General features: G+C 38.8%; 1 protein-coding gene across 3 annotated transcripts in view; it reads right to left on the bottom strand.

Moving 5' to 3' along the window:
• The window catches only part of LOC102228925 (axin-1-like), a 30364-nt gene extending 10219 nt beyond the window's left edge, over nucleotides 1–20145 (bottom strand). For 2 of the 3 annotated variants that reach the window (XM_014474218.2, XM_023334330.1), the window contains exons 1-4: nucleotides 9072–9238; nucleotides 6233–6914; nucleotides 2322–2515; nucleotides 420–560 (exon numbers count right to left, since the gene is read on the bottom strand). In XM_014474218.2, coding sequence (XP_014329704.1) covers nucleotides 420–560; nucleotides 2322–2515; nucleotides 6233–6844 — 947 coding nt within the window. In that variant the 5' untranslated portion in view covers nucleotides 6845–6914; nucleotides 9072–9238. Of the gene's footprint in view, nucleotides 1–419; nucleotides 561–2321; nucleotides 2516–6232; nucleotides 6915–9071; nucleotides 9239–12201; nucleotides 12355–13561; nucleotides 13666–19388 lie in introns of those variants that run through there. The other variant, XM_023334329.1, reaches the window with a different exon arrangement.
• Nucleotides 20146–20853: the final 708 nt, after the last annotated feature.

Below are 20853 nucleotides of genomic sequence, written 5' to 3'. Positions count from 1 at the left end.
ATGTTGTTTCACTTGATGAATTTCTTCGAGGAAATATTCCATTATATGTACTTAAACTTCATGGGTGCCAATAATGGTGAGCAGGACTGTACCATACCATCACGATATAGTGACGGTTTCAACAAATGTAAAAGAAAAAAATATATATATTTATAAAAGTTACATACTGCAGCTTTAAAATACACATTATATTAGTCTGACATTTGTTTCATTTGTTCACACTTCTTTAAGGGTTCAGTTTGACTTATTAAATGGATTATGTGAAGTTACATAACAAGCATTTTCTTTAAGCTAAAGCAAAACAACTGAAACCTTTCTGTACGGCCCTCAGCTTTGCATGAATAACAAAAAGGATTATGGCATCAAACTTTAATCTACTGCTATTATACTCCTGCTAATTAGATCATAGCAGCACACACCTGTACTCCCTGCTGTCCTGCCTCCTCCTGTTGGGTGAGGCCCTCTGCGGTGCTGTCTGCATCAGCAGGCTTTGGGTCAGCCTACTCACTGGTGTGTCTCCGCAATCTTCTTCATCTTTCTCTTCCTCTCGAACTCCACCTCTAAAACATAAAGGAAACACATTCAAACAGCCAAACTTTCCCCCCCAACTAGTAAAGTGTGTGTGTGTAAATTTCAGTTTCAACTACAGTGCTAAATACAGATGAATCGGTACTTCTTGAAACATTATATCCACAAAGTTCAAGATTGGGATTTTTTTTTAAGGTTATTTGTGTTGCATGAAAACACAACGCTTCCGCTAACTGCTACGCTAGTGATGCATGTGTGCTGTGCTATGCTAAGTGGGTTTTTTTTGTTTTTTTTCCCCCCCATTTTTTTTATCCGAAGAGTTTTTGCGGCGCTAGTGGCTCATATTTTTAGCGACAGTAGGCAGGAAACAGGGCGAGGAGACGGGGGAGGACATGCGGCAAAGGTAGCCGTGACCGGGAGTCGAACCCGCAACGTCCGCGTCGACCAAGGCCTCCAAACGTGGGGCATGCTAACCCCCTGCGCCACCACAGCACCTAAGTGTTATTTTTAGCCAAAAAATGGAAACTCATCCATAGTTGCCAACAGGCATTGTTTATGTCCATTTTCAAAATGTCGCCAAAATGTTTACATAAATGTGTGGTAATCTGTCAAGTTACAGATGCAGAGGGCGATTTATTTTGGCTAACGTTACATGTGCCAACTAATCATAGTGGCTACATTGCAAGGCATTAAGTAACAGTCGGTAAGTTGTGTGGAAAACAAACTGCAGCACTTACAGCAGGTGTGTCAAATGAAGATAAAAGCACAGCAACAGATTGAAGGCATGAGTTAAAATGTATTTATTTGTTATATATGTTTCTGTCTTTACTTAAATGAGATACTTGTAGTGAATATTTCAAGTTTTAAAGTATTCATAGTAGTTAGTAAGATATAATCCCTCTGTCACACAGCAGAGTTGAAACTGATATGGAGGTTTGGACCGTTTGTTTTTCTGGATGGAGCCTAGGGTTGGACAATAAATCAATAACATATATTGCAATATACATGTGATCAATATCAATAGATAATACATCTGATAGAATGTTCAATCATTTCACTGAACTCCGATCCAGAACAAAACAGCATTCTGGGAGATGTAGGCAGAAAAAGGCTTAGCCGCTCAACCTCTCAAGAGGAGCTAAGCTGGGTTGGTGGCATCAACTAACTCCCTCTTTGGTTACCTAGCAACAACCTGTTGAGCACCTTGTGCACCAATAGTTTCAGGTTTTGCCTGAACTGCTTGAAAATAAAAAAACAACGGCGTGGAGAGAAATGAAACAGGAAATGTCTCATCACCAGTTTGGCAGAATTTCAGATATTTAAAACAAAAAACTAATCAATAATTATGGATATCGACTGATATGAAATGCTTGTATCAAACACTTGCTTTATTTAGCAAAGTTAAATAAATTAGATAAGAGCTCATTTGGGAGCAGTAAAAGTCTGGATGTACAATGTTCTACTTATTACAAAAGCTTGATTATAAAAAAATGTATACTTTGTATTGTCCTTAATATTTTCCATTGTGAGAACTTTATGTCTGTAATAATTTTACCCCGATTACAAAGTAAAAAAAGTCTCCATCAGCATCAACGACCATTATTGGACGGGTCAAGTTTCTAAAGTAGTGCCTTGGCACAGTGGGGGAGACACATAAATGCGAACGCCACACTTTTCAGAAACAGCAGGAGATTTTACAAATCGTGCATTGTTTTGGAATATGCACTTTCAAAGAACCTGACGACAAAAGCCAAATGCTGAAGATTTGAACAGTGATGAACAGTTTGTCTCACCTCCACTCCACATCCTCAGCTAGAGTCGGCAGATAGCCGGGCGGCGGCTTGGCCAGGCCCGATGAGGGACTCTGATCGCTGGGATTGGGCTTGGGGCTCTCTCCTCCCGTCCGGGTGTACTCCAGGTAAAGGTCAGATTTAAGGAACAGAGGGTAGGTGTTCTCCTCCATCATGGCCTGGATCTCTGTCTGAGCCTGGAACAGAAGGTTGTTGTTTGTTTTTTTTTTTTATTCAAGATCATGACTGATATTGTACTGTTTAAAATCAGTCCAGTCTTTCAAAGTTGCTTACACGAATCACGATCCAGCTGTCTAAACACAAACAAAACTTGAATTTGTTCACAATTGTGTCTGTGATTAGGGAAAACAAAACAATGTTTCAGGATGTTTATGTAATAAAAAGATTTATAATACAAATCAAAAGTTGTGACTCATCTCACATTTTGGTATATTTTACTGTAGAAATACGAGTTTTCTCTAAGTGACTTAAAAGGTTTTGATTATTAATCATCTCGTCTTTCTTGTATATTGGCTTATTTTTATTCATTTTCAGTTCAGTACCCAATTACTGAGATCCCAGAGAAAGGATAAGTCAGTGTGGTCACACAGAACGGAAAATTAAATGAAACTGTTACGCAGTCTGTTTCTAGCAGAGTGTCACGACAACGTCCTTCTGATGGTTTTCAAAATAACTTGTTAGTCTCCCCATGGAGCTAAAATAAAAAAATAAAAAACTTGTCATATAATAAATAGCTACAGAACGATTCATCTCTCTGTACTGTTTTGTCTTTGCTTGTTTTGTTTTTTTAGTATAAGTCTTACACAATGAATTTGCATTAATCATCATTAATTGATTATTGTCCACTAATTTAGTAATCGATTAATTGATAACTGGGGAACACAGACTAAAACATTTATTACGTTTGTATTTAATAAAAAGGAATTGAATTATTTGTTTACTTGCATTTTGTATGAATTTTTTATATTGTATAAAATAAGCTTTAGTAATAAAAAAAACATCTGCAGGTGTGCCAATTGTTTTTACTACTCGATTAGTGAAAACGGGAAAACAACGGTGAAGTAAAACTCACATAGTTTTAGAAGCGAGGCTGGATGACATTTTAGTCAATAACAATAATTATAATATTGTATAGTGTTTAATCAATACAAAGGAAAAATAGTCTAAATATTCCACAGTCTGAAATCCGAGTTCTCCCACTGTTTGTTCAATGGCTCGTTGTTTTTACAAACATGATTTCCAAAGGCTTCATTCAAACTAATCCCTCGGCTGTAATGGTGTGTACAAAATTGTCAAGACAAGAATAGAACGTTTGACAAGCGAGTCATAACGAAAGCTTCACAGAGTCCTGCTTTGCTTTCATCTGAAAGCAATCTCCCTATAAAAGGTTGCATCATTGATGACAAGCAAGCCGTTGCTATTTTACACACATATGTAGTAAAAGAAAGAAAGCTGAAGTACATTTGATTTTTGCTCGTTTTAGTGTCTTAAAGGGCAGGCATTGTATATTTTCCAGGCACATAGTGTCATTTTATAACACAGACATGTAACTATGTTACCTTCAGTTTTTATAAAATTCTGTCAAATATGACTTCAAAGAAATTTTACTTTGTAATACAATCCCTTGAAATTGGGCCTCTGTCTCTTTAAGTAGCTCCTGCTCTGTCTGACACTCCGCCTTCAGGTCAGACAGGCCTCCTGAAGGCAGAGTGTCTCCTCTATTAACATGGCTCCTCTATTAACCCTTTAATGTTTTTACCAGCATTGCAGAAAGAAGTAGCTCCTATAATGAGCTTACCATATGCATAGTTCTACCAGGTGTTTGCTAATTGCTGCTGGCTAGTCTGAAGGAGCTGAGTGAGGGAGTTGCAGAGGAGGAGTGCTGTGTGAGGTGGAAGCTTGGAAACTGCAGCTCAGAGGAGCTTTGTCTTTGGAGGCGGAGCTAGGTCCACCAAGATGTTTTGCACATGGAAACTAAAGGGTTTCTCAAACATGCATGAAAGAATCGAGGCAACACTCCAAGTATGTTTTTGATTATGGAACAACATTATAACATGATGTAAAGATCAGAAGAATTGATTTTACATAATACTGGCTCTTTAAAAACAAAACATGTGCAACACCTAATAATGGCAAGAAACAACTTGGTGTACCACTAAGGCAGTTTTTGGATTATTTACTTAAACCAAACTACAGAGACCTAGTCTGTCTGTGAAACCTAATGAGACAGAAAAGCAGCAGACATTTTTTGGTGCTGAAAGTCCCGGCCTTGTACACAGCTGTACAGGTAAGCAACAGGGTTGGTAATTCAAGCACAACTCCAACACTTTAACTTGTGACCAAAACAATCCAGAGATAAGATCATATTTAACAGAGGCCGACATCAAACCAGAGTCCCTTCAGGTGATTTCCATCCTTTGTAGATAGGCTGAGCTTGACTGGAATGATACTAAGGTTATGAAGAGGGATGAAAACTTTGTGCGGAAATATTTGATTATCTGAATTAGCTTTAAAGCCGCTAACAGTAACTTCATCCGTTATGTGTGTAAATCGTGAGTTTGCAAAACTTTCGGTTTCCCACTGAAACACAGATTTGTGTTTTCTGACAAATCTGTGTGACAGAAAACACAGATTTGGTTGAACAGGAACAATACAAGACATTAATGTATTTCTATTTTGTGAATGCAAGCACTAGAGATTATATATTTAGTACAATACTTGCTAGCATACTGAGATGTGCTAATACTTAGTTTATACCTGCATGTCTTTTTTTATATGGGATTAGTCTAAAATAGTTTCTTTATAGTTAATCTGTCAATTAATTTTACAATTAATCTAAAAATAAAGAAAAAATTAATACTGCTTTATTCTGGATTTTAAAAAAATCCAGAATAAAGGTTTTTATTGGATGCTTAAACCTAAAATAAGGTTAAATTAAAGCAGAAGAAATGTATGTACACTATAAAATGTCAACACATATCATAAAAACTCTTATAACTCTAAGCTAACGTGTTCAGCATGTTGTACGTAAATAAATATGGTCAGATTGAAGTTAAAGTAAAGACAAATTCACCAATCATACATGGGTCCAGATTCTCATTTGTTCAGAATGAAATGTAGCACAGAAATCTGACTGGCTTCATAAAGTAAATTCAGTAGCAATTTCAAACAAATTGTAATTTTTTGTCCCTCCTCATGCACTGCACTTTTGTCAAAGCGATAAAATTTGCACAGAGTGGTCTTCCAAAATTTCTAAACAGTTGCACACCCCACCTAATTAGTCACTGAACCAGACACTTTATCCTCGAGTTTGTTTAGAAAGTGCAGAACAAAGCTGACCAATGAGAGGAGGGAAACTGTACTGACACACACACACACAGGACCCCAGAAGCCTGAAGCGAGGGGGACCCTCCCCTAGAGATACATCGATCCGATATTAATATCTATGTCGGTTCAGATATTGGAAAAAAAATCTAGATGGAGTATCAGTGACAATGTGCCAAATCCAGAAGGGCAGATCTATTCAGTTTAACTCTATGTTTTGTGCTGTGAGCAAAGTCGTGCTTTATCATTTATTTTACATTATATTTAGAATTCCTATATGCACTTTCTGAACAATTTGAAACAAAGTTTGTTGCAGTTTTTTTTTACCTATTGCTTTTGACAGTTTCTTTATTATTCATTTCTCAGTGGCTGTTTTACTTCAGTCTTTGCACTTTGTTCAGTGCAAAGACTGAACAAATTAAAGTTGTTGCTTGTGATACTCCAGACATGTTTTTATTTAGGGAATAACATTGTAAGATGATGTAAAGCTCAAAAAAGTTGATTTCACATTACACCATCCCTTTAATTTTCTATAATAATACCCACAATGCATGCAGCGTTTTAATCACCTGTTCAAACATGGCAGGGTCTAGATGTGGCTTTCCCACGCAGTCTCTGATGAAGCTCTTCGTGGCCGCTTTGATCGTCCTGGAGACGATGCCACTCCCGTCCACTATGTACTTCCTGTAGATGACCTTGGCCAACTTGGCCCTCTTGTCCTGGCTGGTCTGCCGGAAGCCCGAGCACGCGAACCAGAAGTCGACCAGGTCTTCGCACCCTTCCTGACACAGGAAGCTCCGGAACAGGTTGGTGCCATCCTGGTCATCCAGGAGCGAGTGAAGCGACTCGGCCCACTTCAGGTACGGCGGAGTCGGAGACGCCGAGCCCTCCGGCTCGTAGCCCAGGTCCAGGTCGGGCCGGCGGGGGGTTGCGGACGACGAGGAGGAGGGCGCGTGACTCAACGGGTCTCCCATTTTAGAAGAGGGATATCCCTGGGTTTGGGACAGGCTGCCTGGACGGCTGTTGCCTGACTGGACCGGCGGGTCCAGATCAGTGCCCTCCTCGCCGGGAACAGGAGGCCGGGGGGCATCTTCGGTGAAGTGCGCGGGGCCGTTCAGAGAAGCCACGACGCCTCCGCCGCCCCTGTACCCGACCCCATGTAAATCTCTGACAACGCTCATGTCTCTGGTTGCAGAAGAAGGAGGTCAGACCTTCCTCTGTAGCAGTGAGTTTGCTGGAAAACAATTCACCCTGGGAAGGAAAACGGAGACAACTTTAGCAGAATGACTCGGCACAACAAACGCAAACTTGTAAAAATATAGAAATGACTAACTGATCTATCACAGCCCACATGAGTCAGACCGCCTGCGTTAGAGACGTTACTAACAGAGATCACACAGCTGCTGGATTTATTATTTTACAACCTGGCAGGGCCATTGTAGAAAAGACTTTTTATTAGCTAGAGCAGGTTGGATTCATTTCCAATCCCCAAAATGAGACAAAAGACACAGATTTTCATTCGCAGTATACTATTTCTTTTTTCCCCTCTTCTTTCCATCTACAAAATAAAAACTTTCAAATCTGATGGAAACATACTTTACTATCCTGAAAGTGTGTAAGATTAATCTGAAAAGCGACAAAATAGTCTGTAACTTTCAAAGTACACCAACTCAAGCTCCTTTTGACCCCAGTAAAATTTGGTTGTCATGTAAAAAGAAAACATGGCTTCTCTGCCAGGTTTATATCGCTTTTAAAAACATGTAACACACTCAATAAATTTGATACAAAAGCAGTATCGTGCCAGTTTCCAAACAGCAAATAGTGACAAATAGTCTGATTTGAGTCTAACCTGTAAACTGATTGATGTTAATACACAAAACTCTTAGGTTTTAAATACAGATGCACCGATCAGGCTTTTACCGATTTCTGGTTTTATCTGTACGTAGTAAGCTATCTCCAAACATCACATATGACTTGCATAACGTAATGTATAAAATATATGATGGCATCTCTGGTTGCACTGCATGCCAAGAGACAGCCGAAAGCTAAATGTTTCCCAGCAATAATGAAAACAACTTATGTAATGATGCCAATTTTATTTGACTATTTAATAAAGGGTCACCACTTTGCTTTTATTTTAAAGTAAACTGCAGAACATAAAACACAATTTTGAATTTTGAACCCACAGGTGCTTCGGCTGCTGCTTGTGATCCACTTGATTTGTGATTTCGAAACCGACTCTGCATCATCCCCTTAAAAGCAACCTTTTCTATGTGCCATAGTGGTTTTGAGAATTTTCGATGCTATATTGCAGGTTGAGCATATTCAGAACATAACCAACCTGTTCTTTTTTTTACCATCATGTTAATGATGAAGTCAAATGTCTTTTTGTTTCATATTACATTCCACAAACTATTACATTCTACCTTGACTTAATGAAATGACTATTGCAAGCTAATTATTTGACAAAAACTGACTTGAACATTTCAGCTGTCCTATTTCATCTGCACATATGAACTTTGACAGAATTTATAAGTTATTTTATTGCTCTTCAAACGAGAGGGTACAATTTGCCATACAACTGGAAGAAAAAAAATGCCAACAGACGCTTGTAGTGCTCCATCAAATACAACCATTTCTAGTGGCGGACAAATCTTTCCAAAATCTTACCGGACCTAGTTATAGAGTAGAAAAAAAACTAACACTCAAAATGAGACTGAATGCAAAACAGCAGCTAAAGTACTAAACTTTTGCTCGGCTAATTCGTCCCATAAGCTAGCCAGCAACTATAAGTTCTGCGACTTGAAAGCAAAGCTCCCCAGGGACCAAATACAACCGAGAACAGTGTATGCAAATTTCAAAGCAGAGGTTTACTGCTAAGTTCTTGCTGTGTGTTTACCATTAAACTCGCCGAGCAGCGCTAAGAGCCGGCGTAGCTCACTCTTCGGAAAGTTAAACGTCATTTCTCGAACAATCAACTAGTGTTAAGAAGCTAAGACAGCTAGTTAGCCTCGTAGCAATGCCACCAGCGATGCCAGAGCTTTGAAGTGAGAATCTCATTCATGTTGGCCTGCAAAAGACGGTTGGGGGATGGGTACAGCAACAAACTCCACAGCCACACAAGACGGGCCTGCATGCAACAACACTTTCAACACAGGCGTAATTTATACGCTTAAGAGAAAACTCCTGCGAAAGCAACACCAACTTTCCTAATGAATACGGCCGACATAAACCGGCTGATGGAACAGCAAAAGAAACAAGAAAGCGGCAGCACACTTTCCACTCCAGCAGCTGCAGCAGCAGCGGCAGAGGCAGCAGCAGCTAGCTTCGCTTCTTAGCTAGTTTGTTAGCTTCCGAAGCTAGGTGCGTTAACGTCCCGTGTTTTCCCCCTAAAAGTGTCCGTCTTACCGTCTCTGAAAGCCCGTTCCCCGTGGTCCGCTGCATTGGGGATACTGGCGTGAACACGGTGCTCCAAAACGCGGCATATGGATCGATTTCAGTTAGTAAAGAATTAACAAAAATATCCCGTCGCCTTGCCCTCAACTCCCCATGGTGGTTAGTTTCAGAGCAATAATACAGAGAGGGACGGAGTACGTGCGAGCACGCCAACTGTGAAGTACGTTCACAGGGACTGCAGGAAGCCGAGCGATGTCAAGAACTGAACCTACAAACACTAGCAACTCTTTTATTATGATTTTTTAAAGTAAAAGTAATGACTTAAAACTGAGTTTTGTAACTGTAAAACACACATACAGAGCAAGAAATTCCCTTCTTTATTGTGCTAATGTAACTCAATTGCACAGATATGTCTATCCCTTAATTACGGCATATAAGGGATATTTGCTATACAGCATATATATCCCGTAAAATGTGCATTTAAAAAAATCTAAATAAAGTTAAAAAGCAAATATATTTTATTGTAATTGTACTTTTCTTTACACTTTCATTCAGAAATATTATGCTATAGCAACCATCGGCTTACATAATCTTGTTAAAAAAAACGCTACTGACTGGATAATTTTTAAGCAGGCAATTGTTGACGCTCTCCACAGGTAAACCTTAAGAATCCATTGACTTAAAAGAAAAAAAGCTATGTATTTAAAGTTTGCTCTACTCAAATATTTTAAAGCTGCCATATGCAACATTTATTTAAAAAAAAATAATCTTTTACATATCTCTTCAAACTGTGGCTATATTATATAGTATGAGACATATTCTGTGAAAAAAGTCAAACTTCACTGTCATCTCCCAGCGCTAACTGCAGAAATACACTACTCGGTAAGAAAAAGCCAATCAGAACCAAGAGGAGGGTCTTAAAGCTGTCAATCAATCTTGAGTGTGCACTACTCACACCCTCCAACAGGTTCTACTGTCAGTGATTCCTGACAGTAGAACCTGCCATGAATGCTTAAGCTAGTTAGCATAGCCACCAGCATCGGCTGACAATAAGCGGTTTCTCTGCCATTAGCACATTTAGCAGCGTGTGCACAAGCATGACTAACAGCGCTAAGACCTCCTCCTGGCTCTGATTGGTTGTTTTTAACCAGGAGAGGTGGATTTCTGGAGATTGCAATAATAGCACTGCGAGGAGATGGAGGAGCTTCATTTAGTCACAGATTGTTTGTCTTGTACCAAACTGTTAGAACATAGTGACACTTTTAACAAATGTGTAAAAAAATATAATTTTCCTAATAAAAGTTGCATGCTGCAACTTTAAATGAAGCTATTCCTCTCCACTGTCACCCCATGCTGGCTTAGGATGATAAATCTGTTGGTTTTACTCAATAGATGATATTTTACCAACTAGAATTGTCTGACAAAAGTCAGACAATAAAATAAAAATATGACTGTATTTTATGGTATTTGGATTCAGCTGCACTGTTTTTAAATTGCTTTTGAATATGAATCTGTCTTTACTGTCTTGACTTAAATACAATTCTACTGAACATTTGTTGTTTTTTTAAAAATGCTTGGAGATTACATTTGTTTTGTATTGCCCATTCTATAAATAAAGTGAATTGTAAAATAATAATAATAAACTAGATACATTAACCAAAATCATTTCTTATATTTAAATATGTCCAGGCAGTTCTTTGAGTAAATTAAAAGTATATTTAGCATTGGTCAAATTGGATGACTAAATACACAACACAGTAATTGTCTTTTTGTGTTTTGTTTAATAAGGGGTGTCTTTTTTTAACCAAACGTCTCTGCTCTTTTAATATAGCATAAAAACAATGATACGGTGTTTAAATAATTACAAATATTTATCTTCATTTGAGTGTGCATTAATAAAAGAATAAAAATGTAATGAGAAAATAAAACTCAGTCAGACTTTGTAATATTGTATCATACGAAGCAGCATTAAACAAATTACTCAGTGTGAGAATTTTAATATTTTCAAGATTATTAAAATTAGACCAGCTTTTTATTTAAGCCATCATTATATTGACATTTCCAATGGTTTCAGATGTAATTACAGTTATTTATTTGAAATATATCATTACATAATCACAACATGGGCAGCAGGAGCTACAACAAGGCAGTTAAAATGTTATTATGCACCACTGGTTATTCATATACCTGTACCACAGCTAGTTTCACCTGTTCTACAGTAAAAATCTAAAAACATTTTTTTATGTTTTATAAATATCCATATGTCTTCTGTGGTGCATATCTCCAGCATTAATTGGGTCAGAGGTGGGATACACCCCAGGCTGGTCGACATTCCATCACAGATGTTTTATAAATATAAAAGAAATAAATAATGCAAGAATTATACTATTTGACTTGGGTAACAATGCCTCAATAAAGATTATATTTTGAGTTATAAAAATGCAAAATAAAAGTGCAGAATTTTTATCATCCCGCATAAGGAAAAATGGGGCGACAGACAAATCGGCTTTGATAGTCACATAAACTCGGCATATACAGTAATGTGTAAGAAGCATGTCAATGTGTATGTATTGACATGTTTTGACTGTATGGGATGAAATATGATTCGTTTTGAGAGGGAAAATATGATATCTGCCAGATCAAATTGCAGATTTTTCTTGCTATGCAGGAGAATGATGAAAGAGAATTACCTCAACCAAGTAAAAAAAATACATAAGAATATATAAAAATATTAAAGTTTTATTAGTGCCCATCATAAAAGGCAGTAATTAAGCTGATTTTATTGCTGAGATCAGTTTTATTTATTTATTTTTTTAATTTTGCATCATAGGAATAGAGACGTGCCCAACAGCGCCCCTATCGATTTAAACTTACAATTACATCAATTAGAGAAAGTGTAAGATTTGCGACGAAAGGGACTGATAAGTTGTTGCACGAATTACCCGGATGCGACAGAAGCAAACGCCGCTAGTAAAAAAAAAAAAAAAAAATTTAAGTCGCTGTTTGTATGAAATGAACGATAAAAAAAAAAATTAAAGAAGCAGAAGAGGCGCACGAGCGAGTACGCAGGTATGCTAAACATCACTCTGGTTGTAAATACGCGACATACCTGAAGCAAAACACATGAAAATGGTGACCTCACCTCTCAGCCTGGTTGTTCCTTTGAACAGGAGGGAAGTCATTTAGGAGCCAATGTCCACACAGGCAGAGACGCTGGCAGGACCGAAAGAGCACGCCGCTGCCGCCGCTCGAACATCCTCCCTGTCACTCTCCTCCGCCGTCAGTCATCCAGGAGCTGGTAAGTGTGTGTGTTAGAGAGAGAGGGTGTGTGTGTGTGTGTGTGTTAGGAGGGAATGAGGGTGAGTATGGGGGGAGAGGGGGACAGAAAGAGATAACTCCTTACAGTTTTGGTTTCTGTTTTACGTCGCTTCGGTACATTTCTCGCACGAATTTTAACATTTGGACAAAAATGTTGAGCATTTCTCGAAACAATTGGTTCAAACTGCTAATTGATGGATGGCCTGCAAAAAAATGTCACTTGCTCAAAATGGATAGGCAATTCCTCGCAAGCAAGTATTCATGTCAGTGTCTGTAATTAAAATGAAAAGTCTTGATACCATTTTTATGAATAAGATAGTCTAATAATGGCTTTGTCAAGTTTTTATAATAACATTTCAAATTCATTGAAAGGGTTTTCCTAAGCGAGAAAGTCACATTCCGGTGACAATACCTGACCATTTACAGTTAAGTTACACATTACTGTATTTAGTGGGGTAAGAGAACACGTTATGTTTCTCAGTTTTATTAGTAGCTGATGGTACACAGTTACTAGTAAAACTAGTTGTCCCTGCGAATGGATTCTCTCACCTGGTTTCTCTCCATGGGCCTTTGACTACTTTACAAATTAACTCTCTATTTCCGGACCCCTGAGAGCCTAACAGGACATTTGTTATAAAGCTACACACAGGTGGACTGAATGGTAATCAGGCCACTCCAGAGTACCATTGGCTGTAGTGGATTATCATTAAGGGGCTTCAGTGTAAATCGGGTATACAGATCCATGCTGCACTTTTCAAAAATCGTTGGAATACCATATGTCACTTTTATGTCACTTCCCAATTATTCTTTAAAGGTGGGGTCTGTCTATTACAGAAAATACCACCAACACACATGGGAGTTTGTAGATGTAATGTGACAAAACTTGGCAAACTTCAATTGGCTGTGAATACTTTTTGAAATTCTGTAGTTGCGCATTCCTTGCAAAATCGTCCAACAAAATGTAGCTTCAGAAAATAGATTAAAGAAAACAGAAGAGACCAACAGATCTATTTTGAATCTAATTATTTCTTGAGGGAGTTGAGGCCTCAAATACAGAAATATCTGCAAATTTACTGATCGCCTTCCTAAGACGAGCAGTTGAAAAATACAACTAGGTTCTGATTATTCTGATCAAAACATAATGCAGTCAAAACATTAACTGCAGATATTAAATAGTTTCCTACCATGTGTGCTGTCGGAGGCCGGCGTTCCCGTGGAGAGGACGTCTGGGCCTGGTGGCTCAGGTGAGGTTCCAGCACCGGTCCTCATCTCTGACCAATCACGGTCTCTGGAAAATATAATAAAAAGAAAATAATGATTATTGATTAGATGGACTGACTGGAGTGTACCCTGCCTCTTGCCTCCTGAATGCTGTGTGGATATGGGAGTACACTGAAAAAAGGAAACAAGTGATCCTACTTAAAAAAAAAAAGAGTTGTTACAAGTAATCAAATTAAGCTTATCCATGTAAATGTATTAAATTTATTAAGTTGCCATGTAAATAAATTAAGTATCGATTACATGTAACAAATCAACTCGAGTTTTTTCTTTCCAAGTTGGAGCTCCATTCTCTTTTTTTTTCAGTGTCCACAGGAAAGAAAATGTTTCTTCGAACAAACCTTGTAAAAATAACTCTAATTTGTTACAGCTAATTGTATTGGTCAAGCTGTAATTCGTATTTGAATAATTCTGAAATTACAATAATAGCTTGATCAAAATGAATCAAAATAGGTCATAACAAATTACAGTAACTTTTTAAAAGTTGGTTCAATTAAATAATTTTTTCAGTGTATAGTCAGTAGATGGATGGATGGATGGATGAATGCAGAACCGATGACTTATTCGATTTGAAAATTCATGTGCAAATATCCTTTGAATTAAACTGTGGCTTTGAGGTGCAAAAACCTCTGAATTAAGTAAGGGAATGCAGTATTTATTATCTAAAAATATTTCTTCTGAGTACATAAATATTAAATACAACACGTCTTGCTGTGGAACAATAAAATCCACTTCACTTTCACCTGAAACATCTGCGTAGCCGAGGCTTTCAGAAGGCAGTAAAGAAGTCGGCCTGTTTTCATCCAGAATTAGATGGTTGGTTGGCCGATGCTAAACCCAAACAAAAGATGCCATATTATGGATACACATTCACATTATTGTGGCTGCGTTCTCAGGCGTCAGTATGTTACATATAACCATAAACAATATGCATCGACAGCTTCCCGTACCTACAGGCTCGTGTTGTTTTGCGGTGCCTCCCCCAGAGACAATGAGGAGAGAGGAAGGGAGACAAAGAGAGAATACTGACGAAGATGAACTTGACCTTTACAATGTCTTGGAGAGGAGGGGTTGGGGCCATGTTGCTACCTATGAATCTATAATGAACCTGCGCTGTATATGTGTGGGTGTGTAAGAGAGAGCGTTGTAGAAGTCGGACTTAAAGAAAGGTCATCACACAAGGGTACACAGTACAATAATCTATCTATCTATCTATCTATCTATCTATCTATAAGCCATATTGTTTGTGTCACGTTTTGTTTGAGTTCTGTTTGTGTCATGACTGCTTTTAAAGCTGCAGTATGTAACTTTTATTTATATATTTTTTAATGTATGTTTTCTTATTACATATTTGCTAAAATTATTATTATGTTGTGACAGTATAATATAAGATGGATGATCTGTGAAAAATTTGCGCTCCTCTGCCTTCTCCCAATGCTCCTAGTGCAAAGCGCAGAAATACACCACTCAGTTGGAAACAATTAATCAGAGCTAGGAGGAGGGTCTTAGCGCTGTTAATCAAACTCGTGCTGACCTCCTCCTGTTTGCTCTGTGCTATGCTACAGCTGGTTCATCACAACATAGCCTACCAAGAATGCTAAGGCTATTTAGCAATGACAGCAGATAAATGGTTTTTCTGGAACGGTAAGTTGTTTTTCCACCATTACCACACTGAGCAGTGCACAGGAGTTTCACTGACAGCGCTAAGACCCTCCTCCTGGCTCTGATTGGTTGTGTTTGACCTGGAGCTGTGCATTTATGCAGACCACAATAGCAGCACTGGGAGGAGGTGGAAGAACTCGTTCTTTTCACAGATTATCTGTCTCATGTTGCACTCCCACAGTACAGTGATTGTTTTAACAATTATGGGAAATAATATTTGACTTTTTTCTTTTTTTTTTTTTTACAAAACCTACATACTGCAGCTTTAAGCAGACTTTGAGTTTCTTGGATTATGCTCAACGAGGTTAACGATACCTCGTTAACGCATCTGCTTGAAAACCTTAGTTGCTGGTCAATTATCTCATTGTAGAGTTTTTACAGTTTTACGCAATCAGCATTGCAAAACAGATGCTAAAAACCACAATATTTAACTATAACTAAGGGTTTCTAAAAAGTTTATTGATGTTTGTATTACAAAAAGTGTATTCTGGGTAACATTTTGGACTTTTAGGTGTACTGTTAGCAGCTTTCCCGACTAGTAATTTGTCACCAAACCTATTACATATTGTTATTGTGTAAATTGTTCAAATGTGTCAGGATGCGTGGAGAAATTTTATAAAAATAAATAAACTTACAAAAATAGAAATCTGTTGAACAGTGTGTGGTTACAGGACATGAAAACAAGACTGGGCTTGAAACAAAAACAGAATCCAACCGGGCGTGATTGACACTGACGAGCTTAAATAATGGGAACAACATGCGAGACTAGAGGATAATCAAACAAGACACAGGTGGATCAAATGAAACAAACAAACAGGCACATAGCACAGAATGACATGGCAGGAAACAACAAAGACAAAACCTGAAACATCATTGTCCTGCAAACAGGATAATGACAGCTATTTATATGAGCTGCTGCCATTGAAAAGGTGTACATGGTCTTCAAGTATGCAAGAGCTGCTTACCTTGGTATACCAAGATATAATACAGAAATCTTCTGGCATATAGCTTCTGTGATTTAATAAGATGCCAGAGACAGTTACTGAGATATCCTTCAGTTTTTATAGTAGCTTCACTTTAGTTTACTGTCGCTCAGCTGTCTGAAAAAAGAAGTACCACCCATTTACCTTGCTCACAAGAAATGCCAATTCAGCTTTTTGAAATGGTATGGAAACTAAGAGAGTGCCACCAATCCCCTCTTTTCGACCACTTTTAATAGATATTGACCACTGCAGAACTAGAACACTTGGCAAAGAGTTGCACTTAAAGATTATTTGACCGCGTCGTCCAAAGATGTGGCCCTTTATCAAACTCACATATTTATACTTTTCTTTTTTGCTTTTAGCATATTTGTTTTGTTGAGAAAATATTCATAGATGTCTGAAGAGAAGAGATAGTTAGCGTTACTCCCTGTTATTACTCATAATGTCTGTTATTGGTCAGATGCTACTGGTGTCATTGTTGAAGTTTTGAAAATAGAGAATAAGAAGCAATATAAAAACAATTTTTAGTAAACAGGTTATTTATTGGGGTTTTGCCTCCTTCTGCCAAATTATACAAGAAAAATAAATTGCAGCAAACTCCTATGTGGCCTAATTCAGACATTTAGTCATTTGAATGCAAATGGAGGAATTAATCCTTATAAGTTTGTCTTATTTTAATGTGGTTTATACCATGTGGCACATAAACCTGCTGTCACAGTAACTAACTTTGCCAGACGATAAATTGTCCCAGAAGTTATTGTGCTAAACGATAATATTTTTGCTTTGAGACCATTTTCAAGTAATATAATGATGATGGGACAATAATGCAAGAGCACATTCTCAAAAATCAATAAACTTTCAATTCTAATGAACATTTAACAGTGCAACTGGAAGAAATTTTAAATATGCAAAATAAACAGACAACAAATAAAATGAATTATGAAGTCTTTGTAAAAAAAAAAACAAAACAAAAAAAAACTGTCCTTCACAAAAAAGAACTAGTTTAGACCAAATCACCAGACTGAAGACTTTGGTTACCCAGTTTTTGGCAGAAAGAGAGTGCCATAAAATGCGGTTAGAGGTGGTGAGGAAGACGCTGTGAACCCAGGTTGAAATTAAGAAAATGATGATTTGATGAAAAAAAGCACAATAATCCAGGCAGCACAGATGAGTGGTAGGCTAATGGCTAAGAACTGGAAGCAACTTGGAAAAACATCTGACGGGGGCAGACAAAACGACAGACTAGACAAGACTGTAGCGTAAACGAGAACCCAGCAAGGAACACAGGTGGGATTAAATACACAGGGAGACAATCAGGGGAAACAAGGAACAGGAGAAACCAATCAAAGGGTAGACAGGACAACACGGACACTCAATTCACACAGAAATCAAAATAAACAGAAAAAACCAAATCCTCACAGAGAGAGAGAAACAAGAAAAATGATAAATCATGCAAATGGAAATCATTGAGTTTGTTTTCATTTATCCTACAAGTAATTGATTTATTGCCTACTGCAACAGGTCTAGTGGCATATTATATTTGGTATTGCAGAACTAATAAACAAGCAGTAATGGTGCTTTGCTAAGTGGTGACGGTGCAACCGGAGCGCTGAACGACTGATTGATGAGTCAGCTTCCAGTCACTCTTGAGCTGCTGCTAAAGGAGCTGTAGAAATAACTTTATACATATATACATATATATCTATAGATAAATATATATCTATAGATAGATAGATATATATAGGTGAACCAATTAGATAATTTCTTAAAATACAAAGTAATATTCTGGTTTTTTTTCTTCTTCTTCTTTTTGTCAGTCTGCTGGTTTAGCTCAGGGGTCTCTTTGTTCCAGCTGCCACAGCAAATTTGGGCGTCTGTACGGAGGCCTGTCAGAAACAGGCTTATCTCTTTTGGGGCCTCTCGACACAAAGAGCCATTTAGATGCTCAGGAAGAATGAAATCTTCATTATATACCTACTGAAATGGAAGCCGATTCCTGCTATTTAATAGACATTAATTGGACACAGATTTATTATTTGGTTAGGTGTCCACTGTACACCTAAAATAGGTGTGCAGTGGACCTTATGTGTAAAGCAGGTTAGTGTAGGATCGTATCGTCTCACTCGCTTCGTCTCAATCCTATAATTTAAAGACATAACCTGGCACTTACTTCTATTTCTTGTAGTTTATCTTTCCTCAAAAATGATCTTGTCTTAATTTCTTTTCCCTAAATATTCTAATTAAGTTAAGTTTAAGTCTAATTAAGTCCATTTATTCTCCTGTCCATCTACCCATCTGCTCGTCTTTCCTCTCCATGCCTGTAGAGTGTCAGCATATCCGCCATGGCGTCCTGCTGATGTGTATTGTGATTGGGCTGAATACTCCAGCTAACCAATATGGCCCGCACCAATACTGGATTAGCCACAGTGGATTAGCTGGGTGCCCTCCTGCTGCTTATTCAAATATTGTTTCACGTATTGTCATCATCGGGGCAAAGCTCTGGCCCAAGAGTCCGCTAGCTACCCAATATTCTCAAAGAAAAATCTTCCATGCTTTCCATTTCGTCACAAAAGCGTCTGGTTTCATCTTTTGGCCAACCTCGCTTCGGGGCCGCGGCGCTATTGCTGGAATCGTAGGAGAGTTTCGGAGACGGCATTTCTCGCCTCGGTCGGCGCAGGGGGAAAAAAAAAACAAGACGAGGAGAAAGCGATGGAAGGCAAACCCAAACCGAGGCCATAAAACAAGCTTGAAAGCGTGCCTTGATCTTTGATACATAGTGTTATTTCTTTTTTTTTCTTCCCACTCTCTCTCCCTTTCTTCCTTTCACCCTCGCACATACACTTGGGAGTCAAGGCAATTGATGTGCTGCCTTTGATGGAAAGGAGAGGCCTATATTAACAGCAAAAAAAAAAAAAAAACACCATGATGAAAGGCCTGGAAAAAAAAAGAAGGGATAATGGGTAGAAAATGTGATATCAAAAAGAATGGCAACTCATGATAAATGCATGGGCCCAGAGTGAAGACTATCAGACATTAGGGCGTTGCAGGTTGAAGCGGAGGAAAAGACTAAGGTAGGCGGAGAGCTTACCTTGCTAGCCTGGCGGCGGTGACGGCTGATGTTGGCGTGCCGGTTCCCATCGTCTAACGCCGGCGGTCATCCAGTTTGGACAAAAAAGGGGAACAAGCTCGCCACGTTCCTTCGGTTCTTCCCAACGGCTGGGAAGAGTGGACACCAGTGGACGCCCCGCTGCAGAACAAGTAGTCGCCATCTTTGTCCCGTTGTTGTCTTGGTTATCCTCTGTTGTGTCCTCATCCCTCCCTTCCTCCTTTGATCTCGCCTCCCTCCTTTGCTCTCTGCCGCGTGACATCATCACGCAGCGGTATCGACGAACATCAAAGAACCTCTGCCCAGCACCGCCAAGCTTGTCGGCCCTGCACGTTTGAAAGAGGTGCAAATATGGAGCAGAAAGAGCGCCGTAAGTCCCCACCCCACGACTCGCATCCGCCGCTTGCCTCTGCACGAAGATGGACGGTTTATTTGGCCAATGCAAAAAACCTCCACACACACCCACGCCAGCAGCCACCTCGGAGACGGGTGTATCCCCGAGGCCCCCCTGCTGTGCCAGCAGCGTTTGATGACGTGTTCAAACAGCTTTATTCATTCGCTAAGCTCCGTGCTTTTCTTCCAAATTTAATTCATCCTCCTTATCCATCTCCTCAAGCTGTTGCGGCATAGAAAATTGTATTCCAGGACAACTTTGTCGCTGAAAGACAATACGGCCCTGCCTCGAAAACCCCTCCTCGGTGACACTTTTGACTCTCATCCCCTGCTTTCTCGTGCAGCCGGTCAGCACCATTTCCAATCCTGTTAGAGCTGTGTGTCCTCTGAAGGAACCCCTCTGTCTGTCTGACATCTGCCTGAAAAGCCCATATACATGTTTCACTGTCACAGTGTCAGACCTGGGAGGCAGCTGCTATCCAACCCAATAAGATCTTCTTCCAAAAACATACAATTATCTAAAGAAGGAGAAGCTTTTGTCCAACTTTGAATATGCCAGCAACTTCTGCAAGTCTGTTACAAGCAGAGACCTGGATTTACATAACGGCTACTGTACTGACTTAAAAAAGCTGGACACGACCCCAAAGTGAACTGAGGGAAAGAAAGTCTTAAGAGGTTTCCTAGTTTTCACAATTGCTTTGGTGCATTTCTCTGATCAAAATGAACATTTTCATAACTTTTAGTTCAACCTGCACAACATTTAGTCATTTGTGCACATTGGAGTTTCTCCTTCCTTCTGACAAAAGGCTAATCCTTTATGGACATGCATCAGTTGCTTCCATACTATTCTCCGCTGCTTTATCACATTATCATTTGTATATGTCATACCGGTCAAAATGAACTATACCTATGAATGCTGAATAGTCAGTTACTATAAAAATAAAAGTCCCTGTTGCTTGAGACAACATTTCACGCAAACATTTTGAACCAGTTGTCAAAATCTGTCCTTTTTATCTATTCCTTCATCATTCCTGAAGACGTTGACTCTAGGTAA

Source organism: Xiphophorus maculatus, chromosome 5, assembly GCF_002775205.1.
Source record: "Xiphophorus maculatus strain JP 163 A chromosome 5, X_maculatus-5.0-male, whole genome shotgun sequence".
Taxonomy (NCBI): domain Eukaryota; kingdom Metazoa; phylum Chordata; class Actinopteri; order Cyprinodontiformes; family Poeciliidae; genus Xiphophorus; species Xiphophorus maculatus.
Note: the sequence above shows the minus strand (reverse complement) of the source record. Positions and strands in the feature narration are given on the sequence as shown.